This window comes from Canis lupus, chromosome 21 (genome assembly GCF_011100685.1).
Source record: "Canis lupus familiaris isolate Mischka breed German Shepherd chromosome 21, alternate assembly UU_Cfam_GSD_1.0, whole genome shotgun sequence".
In the NCBI taxonomy this organism is placed as follows: Eukaryota; Metazoa; Chordata; class Mammalia; order Carnivora; family Canidae; genus Canis; species Canis lupus.
In genome coordinates this window covers 4,880,038-4,896,061 of record NC_049242.1, presented here as the reverse complement: position 1 = coordinate 4,896,061, position 16,024 = coordinate 4,880,038, and the positions used below count along the sequence as shown (strand labels likewise).

General features: G+C 34.9%; 1 protein-coding gene across 9 annotated transcripts in view; it reads right to left on the bottom strand.

Annotated features, from left to right (window-relative positions):
• Nucleotides 1-16,024, bottom strand: part of CCDC82 (coiled-coil domain containing 82) — a 34,184-nt gene that overhangs the window by 1,971 nt on the left and 16,189 nt on the right. For 4 of the 9 annotated variants that reach the window (XM_038568221.1, XM_038568222.1, XM_038568220.1 and 1 more), the window contains exons 4-7: nucleotides 14,619-14,711; nucleotides 12,621-12,745; nucleotides 9,566-9,736; nucleotides 3,951-4,136 (exon numbers count right to left, since the gene is read on the bottom strand). In XM_038568221.1, the coding sequence (XP_038424149.1) occupies nucleotides 3,951-4,136; nucleotides 9,566-9,736; nucleotides 12,621-12,745; nucleotides 14,619-14,711 (575 nt within the window). Of the gene's footprint in view, nucleotides 1-3,517; nucleotides 3,567-3,950; nucleotides 4,137-9,565; nucleotides 9,737-10,877; nucleotides 11,014-12,246; nucleotides 12,329-12,620; nucleotides 12,746-14,618; nucleotides 14,712-16,024 lie in introns of those variants that run through there. The other 5 variants (XM_038568223.1, XM_038568224.1, XR_005375410.1 and 2 more) reach the window with 5 other exon arrangements.

The following is a 16,024-nucleotide window of genomic DNA, read 5'->3' as shown; positions in this document are numbered from 1 at the left end:
AGAGAGGATTCTGATGACCCTGACTTTTGTGGTGATAGGAACCTATGGAAAAGTATAGGAGAAAAGAAAAAGAAAAGTGAGTGTGGTTTCCTTCTAGGCAGGGCCATGAAACTTTTTTCCCCCTCAAAGATGTCTGATTGGATCACCTTCTCTGGAAAGAATGAAGAAAAGGAGGAGGGGATATAACCTTTGGACTACTAGGGGATTCTTTTGACTGAGTATTCAAACAGGTTCTACTAGATGTAAGTAAAGTACCATAGAATTAGAAACTTATACCTTAAGAGTTTGATTGTTTTATGCTTTTTATGTTATCTTTCTTTATACTCTTTTTCCTCTTACTAAATTTTTTTTGGAAAATTACAATCTATCCCAGCTATACTAAGAAAAGGAAGGAAAACTTGCTTTTATTACTAATAATAGTTAACATTAATTGATCACTTACTAATTGCTAGGTCCAATACTAAATGCTTTACATATAGCACACCAAAACTCTAATTATTATTGTTGTTTTAATTCCTATTTTACTGAAGTGACAACTTAGACTTATAGGAATAAGGTAACTTTCCTCCAAATTCTATTGTTAGAAAATATTTAAATCCATGCTTTTAACCATTATAATATGCTATTTCTGAGATTTAAAGGATGGGAAGGGGCAGAGTGCAGCTTTAGTAAGAAAAGAGAAAGCCCTCCAAAGGAAAAGTGAAACTCAGCAAGAAGGCAGTTCGTATTTCCTGGTCATTCTCTCCACCTAAAGAGTTTGGTTCCATCATTCTTTTTACTAAAAATTTGGAGAGTTTGGGTCTTATGTTAATCCCTTCGAGTGCCAGGGTGGACCTACTGATTAAAACAGAACTGTGGGACCAGAATGTGAAAAAGAGGTCAGAACATAAAGGAAGGAGTTTGGAGTCTTCAGAAACAGCAGTTAGACATGAAGAAAAGAATGGGTTTGCCAAGGCAGAGGGCTGTAAAGCAGCTGAGATCAGAACCTAGAGCAACATGTTACCTTTAAAGCAGTGGCCCTCAATCTTTATTTTGTTTAAGAATCACCAATTTGTTAAATATCGGGTGTTTAACCCTCCGCAAGGATTCTCATTCAATAGGTCTGCAGTGAGACCAGGAACTACACGTTTTCCACAAATTTCTGGGTGATTCTGACATAGGGTTGTTAGGGCCACGATTTGAGAAATATCAGTTTAGGGAGTGAAAGAAAAAGAAAAGGAAAAACAAGTTTTAAAGGGAGAAAGAAAAAGATACCATATAAGAAGAGTTCCTAGAAGGGGTGAGTTATCAAATCATTATTTAAAATTCCTTCTTATGTAACAATCTTTATGTAATAATTCAAAATTTACATATAAATTGCAAAACCGAGAGTTGATACTTTTTTTGACATACTTCCTCCATTTCCTGATGTTTATGTATTTCCCACCCCATCCCAACAATCCTATCTTCAACTTCTCTGGAAATCCCATCATCACATTCACTTTCTTCTGAACAAGAAACATTTGTTAGAATTTTGCCAGTGGCATATGCTTGTATATTCTTCCATTCTAATTTAGAATGACACAATTATTTTTATTATATTTATTATATGTTTTGGTTTTATTAGAATTTTTTTATTAATCCTTTCTCACACCCAAGTAGCTCCTATCCTTTAATGTCATTCTAGGTTAAAAACATATCATCCTAGTTCAACTGTTAGGAGGAAGAGCAAGAAGACTGAAGTCAGTCTGGTGGCAAGTCTTTGGAAAGAAATGCTGAGATATCCTGAGACAGTGGAAGAAAAACTTGTGGAGGAGGAAGGGGCAGGTAAGGGAAAAAGCAAGGTGTGCAGTGTAAGCTGGGAGGAAAGCCAGGACCAGATAGTTTGTGTGAGGTAAGAGAAGGGGATGACATGATGATTAGGAGGCAGGTGCGAAAAGGGCTACACGATAGGGTCATTCAAGCAGCACTGAGCCCTGGCATTCGAAAAGGTTAGGGCAACTGTGGCCCTGAGCCTGCAGCCAAAGAAAAAGGCGTGCATCACAAGCACGTGCAGTGCTGTCGCGCAAGGACACTCCTACTCCCTGACCATTAGGTGGAGTGATGCTGAGAAATGTCAGTGTTTGATAAATTCTGAAGTTTAATCACAGCATAGAAAGGTGTATATATGTTTACAGTGGGTCTAAACTTTTGTTTCTGGGAAATCTTTTGAGAAAATCTATGGTCAAATATTTTTAAAGCAGGAGGGATCACAAAAAGAAAATGAAGCTCTTTGGTTTTGCATGTGAAAATACAAAAAAGGTGCATATTTTCCTACACATACATGACCCTGAAATACCTTAACTGCCCAATGCTAAGTGTTGTTCTTGAAGCAGAATAGAACACTTGGCTTTTTTTCTTCTACAGATATTTTCTCTTATTCCAGGTCCCTTCTGTTAGAAACCTTGTTAGGCTTTCTCTAAGATGCATGATCTGGAAATGCTTTTAGTTTTTCTCTGCAAGAAGTTTAACATTCTTCCCCATATATAGTATCATTACATACTATGTATAATACATGCACAGTGATTTTTTTCTACACCTAGTACACAATTCTTTAAAAAAAAAATGTGGTATCCCGGTAGGTTTTTCAACTCCACTAGAGGTTGGCAACCTTTAAACCCATCGATAAAAGCAGCTAAGAATTTCATGTCATCAAGGGAAACAAAGACGGGGCTTACTGGCTAAGTAATGGCTCCTCCCTAAGGCAAATTAGAAAAGCACAGAGGAGGACAGGGAGCAAAGCAGGGAGAGAAGTTGAAGCAAAGTAAAAGATAAAAAGCCGTGGAGAGTAACATGAGAGAAAGATTACGGAAGGGTTAAGATGTGGGAGGTCGGGAAGGCAGAGAGAGATCACCAGGTGGGGGTTTGTGGGGGAGGATAATTGTCAGAAGGGAAACCAGTTTGATGTCACTCTGCAGACTGGGAGACCTCTGCAGAGCATGCCATACCCTAACGAGTTCCTGTTTGTTGTTCTTTTGCTTTCCCTTTGCTCATAAGTGTATTCACTAAGCTCTCTTCTTTTTTATCTTCCTCTTTTATAAATTTCCTATGATATAAATAACCCAGGCAACAGATCTCAAGTCAGGCTTCGTTTGTTTGTTTGTTTTTTTAAGATTAAATATACTGTTGATCTGAGTTGCCCGAAAATCTACTATATGTGTTCTCTTATACATTCCCATTAACTAGACTGGTTTTAGACCACCACAGTCATATGAGCATTCTTTCCAAGTACCATAAGCAATTCTAAAAGCTCTGTGAGCAGACCAGAGCTTCTGAGCTGCCAGCAGATCTTCGGGAATCCAGTGCACTCTTCAAAACCCCCACTTTATCCCTGATATCAAACTTAGTGATCAACAGGATTTGGGGGAATCAAAATCAGTGCCGTGGCCTGAAACCTCTGCATTCCCCTTGATCTTCAGTTACAGTGTGCTCACTGCTCAGCCCATGTCCTCAAGAAGAGGATGTGGGTGGTATTACAACTGGCAGCCGAGATCCTTTCCTCAGATTGGCACCAGGTGCTTCTTCACTCTCGGGTCACAAGAACTGTTCTAAAGAATAGGAAGCAGACAAGCAGAGGTGAGTCCTACACTTTGTCAAGGAAAATAAGGGGACTTAATATATATGTAAGGAATACCATATATATAAAAGTGAAAGGACAGAGGTCCTTCATCACAGGACAGTATTATTGCTGATTTCAATTTATCTGATGAGCTGAAGGAATGCTTAGAACATCAGGGCACCTATTCAGGGTTGTACAATGATAAGCATGAAAGGAATGGGTGGAAGAAGAGAAAATACAAAGACGAGGGTAGGGGGGAGGAGAGATTCTCTTTTAAATTTCACGGTCTTCTTCTAATCATTTATATCCTTTTGCTGATCATAATTAAGCTCCAGAATCTATGAATGATATGATTCTTCTGTATTCACCTTACCTCCTTAATCCAGCCACTTTCCTTTGACTGATTGAAAATTCTTTCCACTGTTTCCTTAACCTGTTCATCCTCAACTTCTTCTGTCTTTGCAATGGAGCAACATTCCTGGTACAGCTTGAACTTAAAATGTTTCAGTTTATGATAAATTCTGGTGCGATTAGCACAAATTCTGCCAACAGTAAACACCTACATCAAGGAAAAAACATTATTATCTGACATATGAAATAAAAGATACAGTAATGATTATACAGCCTTGTTGGCCTTGAGATTTTCTTTAATAGCAAAATCTAATGACTGCATTATTTAATTTTTAAAATGTTTACACAATAATTCCTTTATCTTCTCTCATTATACAACTTAGTTAAGAAAAACTGAGCATCTGCTCAGTTTCAAGTATTGGGCTAAGCACTGAAGATACATAAGTGAAAAATATACTACCTGTATTAGGGGAGCTTATAGTCTTGGGAGAAAAATAATCTATTAAAACACAGTGTACCAAATGCTGGGCAAAAGATGCTATCAAGGTACAGAGGAGGGACAATTAACGCAATTCAGAGATGAGAAGAGTCCATGGGTAGGTGATGCTTGAACTAAATCTTTAGAAAATAGCTAGCCAAGTTTAAGAAGGAGGAGAAAAATGGCTTTTAATGTGGAAGGATGGGCATACCTAAAAGCAAGAAAAGCGACTAAGCAGTTGTGTACATAGTGGTACAGTTACTAAATTAAAAATGCCTGGATTATGACAATTTTCTAGCTTACATGTATAAGCAACATGTAAAACTGAAACAAACTCATATCAATACTAAGTGTTAACAGTTTTTCACTAAATAATTTTTTCCAAAAAACTTTGTAAAGTAAAAAAATAACTGTGTTTAGTTGTATTGGTTTCCTTAGTCACTCTAATATGATTAAAACACATTAATATTTTATTGTTAGCAAACTATGAGAATTTTAATTTCTATGCTTATATGGATTTCCAGGATTTTATGATTAAGAATTCTCTTCTTATGAAATCAACCAACCAGAACATTTTTCTTTCAGAATGTTTTGAATATGTACCCTGTTATACATACTGATAACTAAAATAGGAAAACTAAAATTTAAACATTACAACTAAACATATAACATGATCAGTATTATTCTCATGGAGTAACTTGAGGAAATGGACAAACTCCTAGTTAAATTATGTACTTGTTTCTGTGCCTGAATTCATGCCTGGTTTCATGAGTTCAATACAAGTGCTATAGTTACAATATTCATCTGTGTAACTTGTATTTTTTTCTGACAAAGAACTTTATTGTTTTTCTGAAGCCATATCACAAGGGTTCACAGAAGTGAGGAGTTCAATAAGTAATCTGAGTATACTGGCAAAAACAATAGTAATAAAATGAAGAGTGAACTGGCAAGACTGAATAAAAGTTAGATATGATTAGCAACAGTCAGGTTTGATACATCATCTTGTGAAGATGGTATTTGGGACATCTTACAATCTTTTTTAAAATCCTCAAAAATTGAAGAAAACCCGGTTCAGATTTCTATTCAAGTTCTACAAAAATCTTTCTGTTTTTAGATGACTAAAAATAATCATGTATTATCGTACATTGCTTATTTACTCCCAGTAAGCTTTCCATTTCAACATTGTCATCAAACCAGTCATATGGACTCTAACAATTCCCTTGCCAATACCTCCTTTTTCACGTTGAGTAAAAAAGATGCCACAATAGTTGCAGCGACCACTAGGGGTACCCTCTGTTTCTCTATCTCTGTTACCAGAGAAGATTGTGTGGAAGAAGTCTCCTATGGCTGTTCTGGATAAAATACAGTAGAATAATAATAGAATTTAATAAAAAAATTTTCCAACACACTGTGTTTTATATTTCCATAAAACTGAGGGATTTATCTGTATAAAAATTTTAAGTTAGGCCAAGAGGGAAGAAGTATTTAAAAATCCTTATTTAATAATTTTTTACCTGTCTGAAACAAAAATACGCACTGAAAATATTTAACATCATAGTTTACTTCTTTCTATTTCTAATTCCTATCTTCTTGGCAGCTATAAACATTTACGAAGATAAATAAACCTAAAATTACCCTTATAATATTCTCATACTATTTTCCTCCCAAGTGTGATCACATTTTAAGAGCCTTAACCATTGTTAGTAAGTGTTCACAGAAAAGAGTAGATGTATGTAATAGCTATAATATTACAAGTAGACCTCTCTCTTTTCCCTGTTTTAAGTGTATGGTTACAGCCTATTATATCTTAAGAATTTATGTGTACAGTGTGAAACAGCTTACAAAGTAGGGTTCCATTTATATAAAGTCCTAAAACAAAATTACTCTATGCTGTAAGACCAGTGGACTTAAATGTCAAGAAATGTATTTAGAGACTACTTTTAATGATCTAATTGCATTTCTAGATATTAAGGACTCTATTCCAACAAGATAGACAATATCAAAAAATTGCCAGAGACAGAAAAATAAGTCCTATGATGATTGTTCTCAAAGCAGATAAGCCAAATGACATGTAAATGATTACTAATCCACTGTGCAGGGTTAGCATAGTTCTAATAAACTGATAAATCTGAGGATAAGTGACTTAACTCAGTTATCAATGTGAATTAAGGGATCCTACTTATCCAAAGATACAATTCAAAACAGAGCTAAAACCTGTCACCAAATTTACCTAAAACAGCAGACGGTGAATTGCAAAGCAGTAGGAAAAAAATGTGATTTGTAATTTATTAAATACAGCATATAGAAGTATAAACTAACACCGGTTAACAAATTAAGGTAAGAATACAATGAAACATGCATTGTGCACATTTGTAATATTCAGCTGATTACAGGGAGCTTTTTGAGGTATTTCTCTAGGTCCTCATTTAGATACAGAGGAGCCAGTTCTTTATGGAAGTTAAAGTATAGAGAAGAAAGAAAAAAGATCCTCAAGAAAAGAGGAAGAATGGAAGTCCCATTGTTTTCTGTACCTAGACTTTAGAAACATATAATGCAATAGGCTGAGCCAAAGGATTCTATTTTCTCTTGGCCTGTTTTTGCATTGGACATATTACATACTGACACTTATTTCAAAATTACTGCCTTTCCCCATTGGATCTTAAGCATCTTTAGGAGTTTGGCCAGATTCTGGGAAAAACTGAAATTAATTCAAGATTGTTGTTAGTCTTCCCAACTCCATTTCAGATTTCACATCTCCTTCCTTCAGATGATTGATTTCCTTCTCAATCTATGCCCCCAGATTTCACCAGGACCTGGTGACCCAAGGCCTCTAGTCTCAGTACCCTAAGACTACTGTAACTAAAATTATTCTCTCCCACCAGTTCCACTTTCCATTAAAGTATCCTGTCTTTCAAAGAAGCTAATCTTGGGTAAGTAAGGAGAAAAGTTTTATTATCAAACAAATTCACAAAGTGCATTCTTCATTATTTGCACCTTTAAAGAGAGCCCTAGTTAATAACCCCAAGCAGTCTCAATTTTATATAACTATCAACAGCAACACAAAATGGAGAATTACTTTTCAAAACAACCTAAGGGTAGGTTGGAGGTGGCAAAGCCTCTCCAAAGCCTTGGAAGAAAAACAGGTTTATTATTTTCTCCTTTCCTTTCCATACATGCATTGCTATTGTAGCTCAGTAGGATATAAAACAGATTTTAATAAGTGATGCTTCCGGGGGTCCCTGGGTGGCTCAGTCTGATAAATGCCAACTCTTGATTTCAGCTCAGGTTATGATCCCAGGGTTGTGAGATAAAGCCCTGTGTGGGGCTCTGTGCCCAGCCTGGAATCTGTATGAGATTCTCTCTCCTTCTCCCTCTATCCCTCAACCCCCTCACGCTCTCTCTTTCTCTCTCAAATAAATAAATAAATAAATAAATAAATAAATAAATAAATAAATAAAATCTTTAAAAAAATGTTTCTTCCCTTTAAAGAAAAAAATTACTGAAAAATTTAATACTAAAGAATTTTAATTACATTACCTTATATTACACAATAACTAGTTTAATGTTTGCATACAGCTATTCATACAAGTGTACACACATTTTTGTATAGCTGCAAGGATAATGTATATACTCTGCTTCCTTTTTTTTAAGATTTTATTTATTTATTCATGAGAGACACACAAAGAGAGGTAGAGACACAGGCAGAAGGAGAAGCAGGCTCCCTTCGGGGAGCCCAATGCAGGACTCGATCCCAGGGCCCCAGGATCACGACCTGAGCCAAAAGCAGATATTTGAATAACTATTTTATACAGAATCTTTGCTCTTTCATAGGAATGTCAGAACTTCAGAAATGCTTTTCTAACTCACTTCCCTTTCCAGGATTAGCTATAGACAGTAAAGACAGTGAACGTACACCACTATTTTTTACCTATACAAAATACATCATGATCCTTAAAGTATTAATTCACTTTTATTAGGATTCTATCTGTCTTAACTCATAAAGTCACAAACTGGTTTTTAAACAATAGGGAGATTTGCATATTGACTATGTTGAGAAAAAAATGTGTTTTTATAGTAATTTGCTAAATGATATATTAAAGACTAATTCTGAATTCATTCTCCCCAAAGAAAATTTCCAAGTGATTCTTGCAGATACTTTAGAGGGATTTGATCAGTTACTGCCACTAGTACTGAGGAATTATACTATCCAATGTAGTAGAAGGATTTAGTTTAATAGGCTATTTCTAGCTTTGTAATAGACTGGCAGTACTTAGAAGTAACTCTCAGAGCCCCCCAAACACACAACCCTTCATGGATATACAGACTCATCAGAGGAAGCCCTTGATATTAATATTTTTGTATTTATAAACACAATATGTTATTTTATTTTATTTTATGTATTTATTCATGAGAGAGGCAGAGGGAGAAGCAGGCTCCCTGTGGAGGGCCTGATGCGGGACTTAATCCCAGGACCCTGGGATCACGACCTGAGTTAAAGGCAGACGCTCAACCACTGAGCCACCCTGGAGCCCCTATAAATGTTTACAAAGATTAAAAAATAAATAGAATTAGACTGCACCTGCACTTCTCTCTTCACACTTACTGCTTTGCTTATCAAATATTCTTCAAATATTTCAAATATTTTCTTCAGTGTTGTCTTTTCACTCAGAATTAATAGAACCTCAGGTATATGGTGATTGTCTAGTGTTTGACACACTTCTGATATATTCTAGGTTGAAACACTATTTTCTTTCGATTCTCATATTAAGATGACAGGCATCTTCAATTATCTGCCTGTGGACTGTCCATTTGCTCAATTATCTGCCATAAAATTTCACACTTGAGTTAAATTCTCCTTTGGACTCAAAGTCTTTCCTTGTCTAAGTTAAATGCCTTTTCACTCTCATCTTATACCCTTCTCCTCTCCCTGCAGTTTGGGTGATCTGTACTTAAACAGAGTTTAGTATCTGAATTAGAAGTGTATTTGCCATACATTGTATGAAAGACATTTTTCACATTCAAAAACTATAACCTCTTTTCTTGTACTATTTTCCCTTCTCCTAGTGCTTTCTCCATTTATAAAAAATAAGAGTTATTTGTGCAAACTTATATATCGAAAATTTCTAAATACTAAAAAGTAAAATGAGAGGGAAAAATACCTGTTTATCATGTGACATGAAATCATCTATTTCCATGGTCCTGGTGTTATACAACTTTCCTGATAAATGCACTGAGTATCTGCAGTGGCGATGCAATCCACAAGCTTGGCAGGAACAGTTTTCAGGATTCTTCAAGTGAATACTTACATTAGAATAATTTTCCACCCGTTCCTGAAAACAGTTAGAAAATGTAATGAAGCTTTACAAGATTGGAAAAAAAACAACAAAATAAAACATAAAAGAACCTAACTAAATTAAAACCAATATTGAGAATGACAATAATAGATATAAGAGCAAAACACATTGGTATTTCTTGCTTTAACACAGAACACACAGTAGATATTTGACAAGCTATTTTTAAATTTAAAAAAAAGAATTTATAATTTAGGCTGTTAATTGAAAAGAAACCAGACTAGAAAAAAAATTAGTTTCATATCCTTCCTACTTTTGAGTTAGTATTTAGTGCTCTTCAGATTTTAATTTACTTTTCTTTTCTCTCTCTAGTATAAATGAGGCATTCTAGTTAAAAATAGAAAAACAGAGGGATGCATGGGTGGCTCAGTGGTTAAATAACTGCCTTTGGCTCAGGTCATGATCCGGGGGTCCCGGGATCAAGTCCTGCATCAGGATCCCCACAGGGAGACTGCTACTCCCTCTGCCTGGGTTTCTCCTCTCTATGTCTCTCATGAATAAATAAATAAAATATTTTTAAAAATAGAAAAAAAGAGCAGCAAAAATTCAGGATACTCTAATAAAAAAGATGAATTCATTTAGGTTAGTCAAAAATTGAGAAAAACCAGGTCACTTCAGTCTCTATTGTGTAAATTGTATCATATTTCCCACAAAATATTCCAGAAATAATTTGATCATCCTATGGCCGTTTACTAAAGTACTATGGAAAAAGCAAGTTGAAAGCAGGACTGCTGGGTGGCCAGTACTGATATGGACAGTCTAATGGCTAAATTAGTAATGAGTAAGCAAACTGAGAAAATATTTGGCATTCATAAATAAGCTTTATTAAGCTGTACTTGTGGTTGCATATTTTTGCTCACACTCTAGGCCTGTGCTAGATACTACTGTCATAATTAATAGTATAGATTAGGTTTTACCATAGCATTTGAACCGTACACAGGGAACATATTAGCAGGGTTACTAATCTACATTTGTATTCTCTATCAGCCTAATAGTAATTAAATATTCAGTATACTGATAGTTTCCTTTTTAACACTGTATGATTCACAACTATATTGTATTTTGTCTACTTTTAATATTTCTCATATTTCATGGCATTTTGTGACAATGTGACACTTACAGGTGACTAAACCATTTTCCCTTCTCTTTCTTGTGGTACTTCTGGAAGCACATCCGAGATAAAAGCCCTATCAGTTTGGCTCTGTGAGTGACTACAACATGCAGAACACTCTCGTTGATTTACACTGGACATAGAACTGAAAAATAACCTTTGTTGGGTTAAAGCTATTAAGATTTTCATTGTTGATCTGTCATATTATTTTTGTAGCATAACTTAGCTAATTCTGACCAAGATCATACTGATTATTTATGTCTCTAAATGTTTAAACTAATATTTTCTTGTATCTCACAGTTATTATTTCAACATCGGGTAATCCAAATTCAGCACAATATACCATGGTATAGTTAAACATAATATAGCACAGTGGCATGGACTTTGGAGTCAGAGAAATACTAGGAACTTATGATTTCTAGGTTTAAAAATTGGCCTAATTACTAGCTGTGCAACCTTGCATTACTCAATTCTTCTGAGTCACAGTTTTCTCAGCTCTAAAACAGAGGAAAGAACAGTGCCTTCCTCATGGAGTTATACTCTGAAGATCAAATAAGATAGTTTGCATTGTATGCAAATTATTTGGCAAAGTTAAATGATCAATAAATATATGCTATTTTTCTATTGAAGAAAATAATATTTATACCATGTTCTAAGAATGTGTTACGTATTTTACCTTCTAAGTAAGCAAATATTTCCTTTGAAATTAGATAAATATTTTGTGTCTGAGGAAGAGCGGAGTTTAGAGAGGTTAAAAACTGACCCCAAATCAAAAAGATATATATGATGGCCCTAAATTCAGCCATATTTCAAACTGAAGTTCTCTATTTCTGTAATCCCATAAGTGTCCCTTAAACCCAAACCATCTGTGGCTAATTTATCAGTTAATTCAAGAGCAAATAGGCCTTGGATGAAGCCAATCTCCTGACATAAATGAGGTAGAGTAGCTAACGAGTAGAGTTCTAGAGGACTGTTAGGAACTTGAACTTCTGTTACCCTACCATTTTTTTTTCCTTCCTGCTAATCATTGGTGGATAGAAATTAGAAGGAGATTAAGAAAAAAACTCTTAAAAATCATATAAGACAGCCTCTACTATTAGAGACATAAAATAGAAGTCTATGGGATAACATGGAATGCAGTATAAGTCTTATAAATTAAAAAGATGCTTGCCCGAAATTGGATAGAATTATAAAATCTTAAGGTGGAAAAGGATGTCAGAGACAACCCAGGCCAGTATTTCCCAAATTATGTTATGGAAACCACTTATTCTAGGAGATGATAAAAGGTCATGAAAGGAGGCCCATAGGAAAACACAGATTTGGAAAGCATTACATTCTACATCACCCTCTTGAAGATTTACAGTATAAATTCACACACTAATGTTCCTTGAAAAGTCCTCCAGTTAAGTTTAAAGTTAAACCCACTGTTTCTCAATCTTCTTTAGCAATAGAACTTCCTTCTGAAACAACAATTAACATCCTGTGAGATAACCTCATTTTAATAGATTGGCTAAGCTCTACAGGCATTCTAAAATTATTCATCATTTAGAACTACTTAATTACTGGATACATATAATAAGTATTATAATAATTAAAACAACAGCCTTTAGAAAAGGTGAGAAACAAACTGATTATTTAACCAAGAAAAATGCCAATAATTTAGAAGATTATTCAGTCAATAATCAGTTTAATAAATAAAAATAAACTCTCATCTCCCCAACCAGAGATTCAAAAACAAATTAAACTATATACCTTGTATTGCTCTTTCCAGCGACTTCTAGAAGCTAAACTCTCTAGACGAGGCTGAACAAAGCGGTTATCCAAGTAATGAAGAGATGTCAACATATCTTGTGCATATGATTTTTGCCTGGTGCCATCTGTTCAGGGGAACACCAGCAACATATAATCACTTTGCCCTTAGGAAATCTCTGTCTGTCTGTCTGTCTATCTATCTATCTAATTCTTTTCAGCCTCCACACCAATGAATCATCCAGCCTCAAATACCAATAGTGCCAAGGTTGAGAACATTAGGAAATAGTGAAGCAGTTGAATACTTTAAATTTCTTCCCATGGTTTTAGAAGGATACCTGGTTATTTGGTTAGAAGCATTTTAATTTTTTAAAATATTAAGTAAAGAAAAAAAACCAATTCCATCAGAGCATTAGGGAAAGGAAAGAACCACAGAAGCCTTCTAATTGTTCCCTGAATACATCAAACTTTTTAAAATTTTAATCCCAGTAAAATTAACATATGGTGTTATATATGTTTCAGATGTAAATACAGGAATTCAACAATACTATGCATTGCTCAGTACTCACCACATTAAGTGTACTCTTAATCCCCTTCACCTGTTTCACCCATCCTCCCTACCAACTTTCCCTCTGGTAACTGCCCGTTCTCTATAGTTAAGAGTCTATTTTTTGTTTGCTTTTTTGTGTTCATTTGCTTTGTTTCTTGAATTCCACATGTAAGTGAGATCATACAGTATTTGTCTTTCCCTGACTTCCTTCACTTAGCATTATACCCTCTAGATCCATCATGCAAATGGCAAGATTTCATTCTTTGTTATAGCTAGGTAATATTCCGTTGGATCTATATACCACTTCTTCTTTATCCATTCATCTATCACATCAAACTTATTTTTACCTAAGGGTCTTTGCACTTACTGTGCTCTCAGAGAGATCTATGTATTACTTTCCTCCTGACTTCATTCAGTTTTCTGTTTAAAAGACACCTCTTGAGAGACCTTCTTTGAACAATCTAACAGACTTTCCCTTTCCTTTATCACTCTTGATCTCCTTAATCTACTTCATTTTTTTTTCAAGAACTAATCACTAGTTGAAATTATATTATGTTATCTATTTGTTTACTCATCCATGATCTGTCTCTCCCATTAGACTTTAAGCAATATGAGGACAGGAATCTCTGTCTTAGGCATTGCCATATCCCCAGACCTCAAATAAATGCCTGCCTCTTACGCACTCAATAAATATTTGTTCAATAAACTGTAAATGAAATCTCACTTCGGCATTTAGGTATCTATTCAGTACAATGTATTGATAGTCTTTATTAACTTCCAAATTCTGTGTTAGATGCAAGGGATAAGTATATAAGGTATGGTTTCTTCTTTTACTCTTGGAAGTGAGGAAGGCAAAAATACATTTTCAATACAGTATGAAAAGTCTATACACATCAGTATCACCAGGACATTGACAGCACAAATGAAGGAGTAAAAATGTTACTTGAGTAGGTCATAGTAGCTTTCACAGTGAAAACGACTTTACATTCACCTGGAAAATCTAGGGTAGAAAGGGATTATATTTTAATGGGCAAAGGCACAAAAGCATGAAACAGCATATAGGTTTTGGTGAAATTCAATGAGCTTAGAAAGGCTGGGACAACACATGGCTATTGAACTACTCTGCTATTTTGAGTCTATGTCCTATATCCTCATATTCACTGTGAATTCTCTAAAGGTAAAGGAACATGACAGATTTCTTTTGCACTTTCCATGTATCACAAATAATAAACAGTATTAAGTTTTTTGATGTGAATGGGCTCCTGGTGTAGTTGATCCTAGAGGGAACAAATGGGGGGCCTTAAGAATGGGTCTCTTGATTTATGCTTAAGTATATATTATATTGTTATGTTATGTTATGTTATATTATATTATATTAATTATTATATATTAGGATGTTTAAAAATTGAAAAAAGAAACAAATCCTAATTGTTCCATTTATATTAACTTACCATACAATGTTCCCAGAAAAGATTCATCTAAAGCATTGATCAGAAGAGCCTTCACAACTCTTTCAAAGTGAGTATAGTGGTCACTAAAAGAATCTGAAATTAATTTTAAATATATATTAGAATATAGTGATAAAACAATTCCTTAAATAAAATAGGTTCCTTTAAGAAATTAATACTATAAATAGGAGAAGTCACCTAATTATCCTAATTTTATAGCTGCCTCAGCAACTTGTCACTGAGCAAATCTCCATTTTCCAGATTTACTGGCTTCTAATCCAAAACTTTAAGTTGTTATTTCAAATAATGTTCACTTTCCAAACTTATTTAGGGAAAACTGTTCAGAAAATAACTAAGAGAGAAGTGGTGAAAAAAAAAAAACAAACCCCAAATCATCCCATGTGCACCTAAGTTTAATTATCACCTTAACAATTAGAGCAAGAGATAAAACTTATATAGGTACCATGTTCTCTCTAAAACATAGTACGTATGAAATTTCCCAAGAAATTACTACCCTAGTCAAAACCCCAATGGCTATAAAAACTACATTTCCCTTTCTGCTGCCCCAGATTTAGGGTTTTCCGTATCAGTTTAGAAAAGTTCTGTTCTCTTTCTCATATAGAATATATAAGCCTATATCTTCCCACTAACCCAATGCAGCCTACGGAATCATCTATAGTGATGGGCCAGACAATGATGTTAAGCAAGAAGGTCCCTACTACTTCCAATTGTTCTTGGGTCAAGGTTTACTATGGCTATATAAATAGTCTCACACAACCCTTCCCTTGACTTAAATGATCATTACAGAACATCTGCTCTGCCCTGGGCACTGATAAAAATATTAGGGACAGCCTGAGAGTTTCAGGAAAAGTGGATGATGCTGGATGAGAAATTTAAGCAAAATAAGACCTATGTTAGCATTTATTACTGAATTTTGATCTTGCTTTCATTGAAATAAAACAATGATGAGGGATCCCTGGGTGGCGCAGCGGTTTGGCGCCTGCCTTTGGCCCAGGGCGCCATCCTGGAGACCCGGGATCGAGTCCCACGTCAGGCTCCCGGTGCATGGAGCCTGCTTCTCCCTCTGCCTGTGTCTCTGCCTCTCTCTCTCTCTGTGACTATCATAAATTAAAAAAAAAAAAAAAATGATGAGATTTAACCTGGAGCAACATTTTTCTTTATATTTTAGCTACTAAAAGGGCTGTGTAACTCTTTAGATTTCAGAAAAAATATTTAGTATGCATTCTTTTTTGAGAAAACATGTTATTATAGTATGAAAGTATCCAAAGTGAAGCAGAAATAAAATTAAATGACAACAGCAGATAATTTGCACCAGGGCCCTTAGACTTTAGAGGGCCTATATATGATCAATAGTAAGTTACAAAAGAACTGATCACAGCCATTTATAT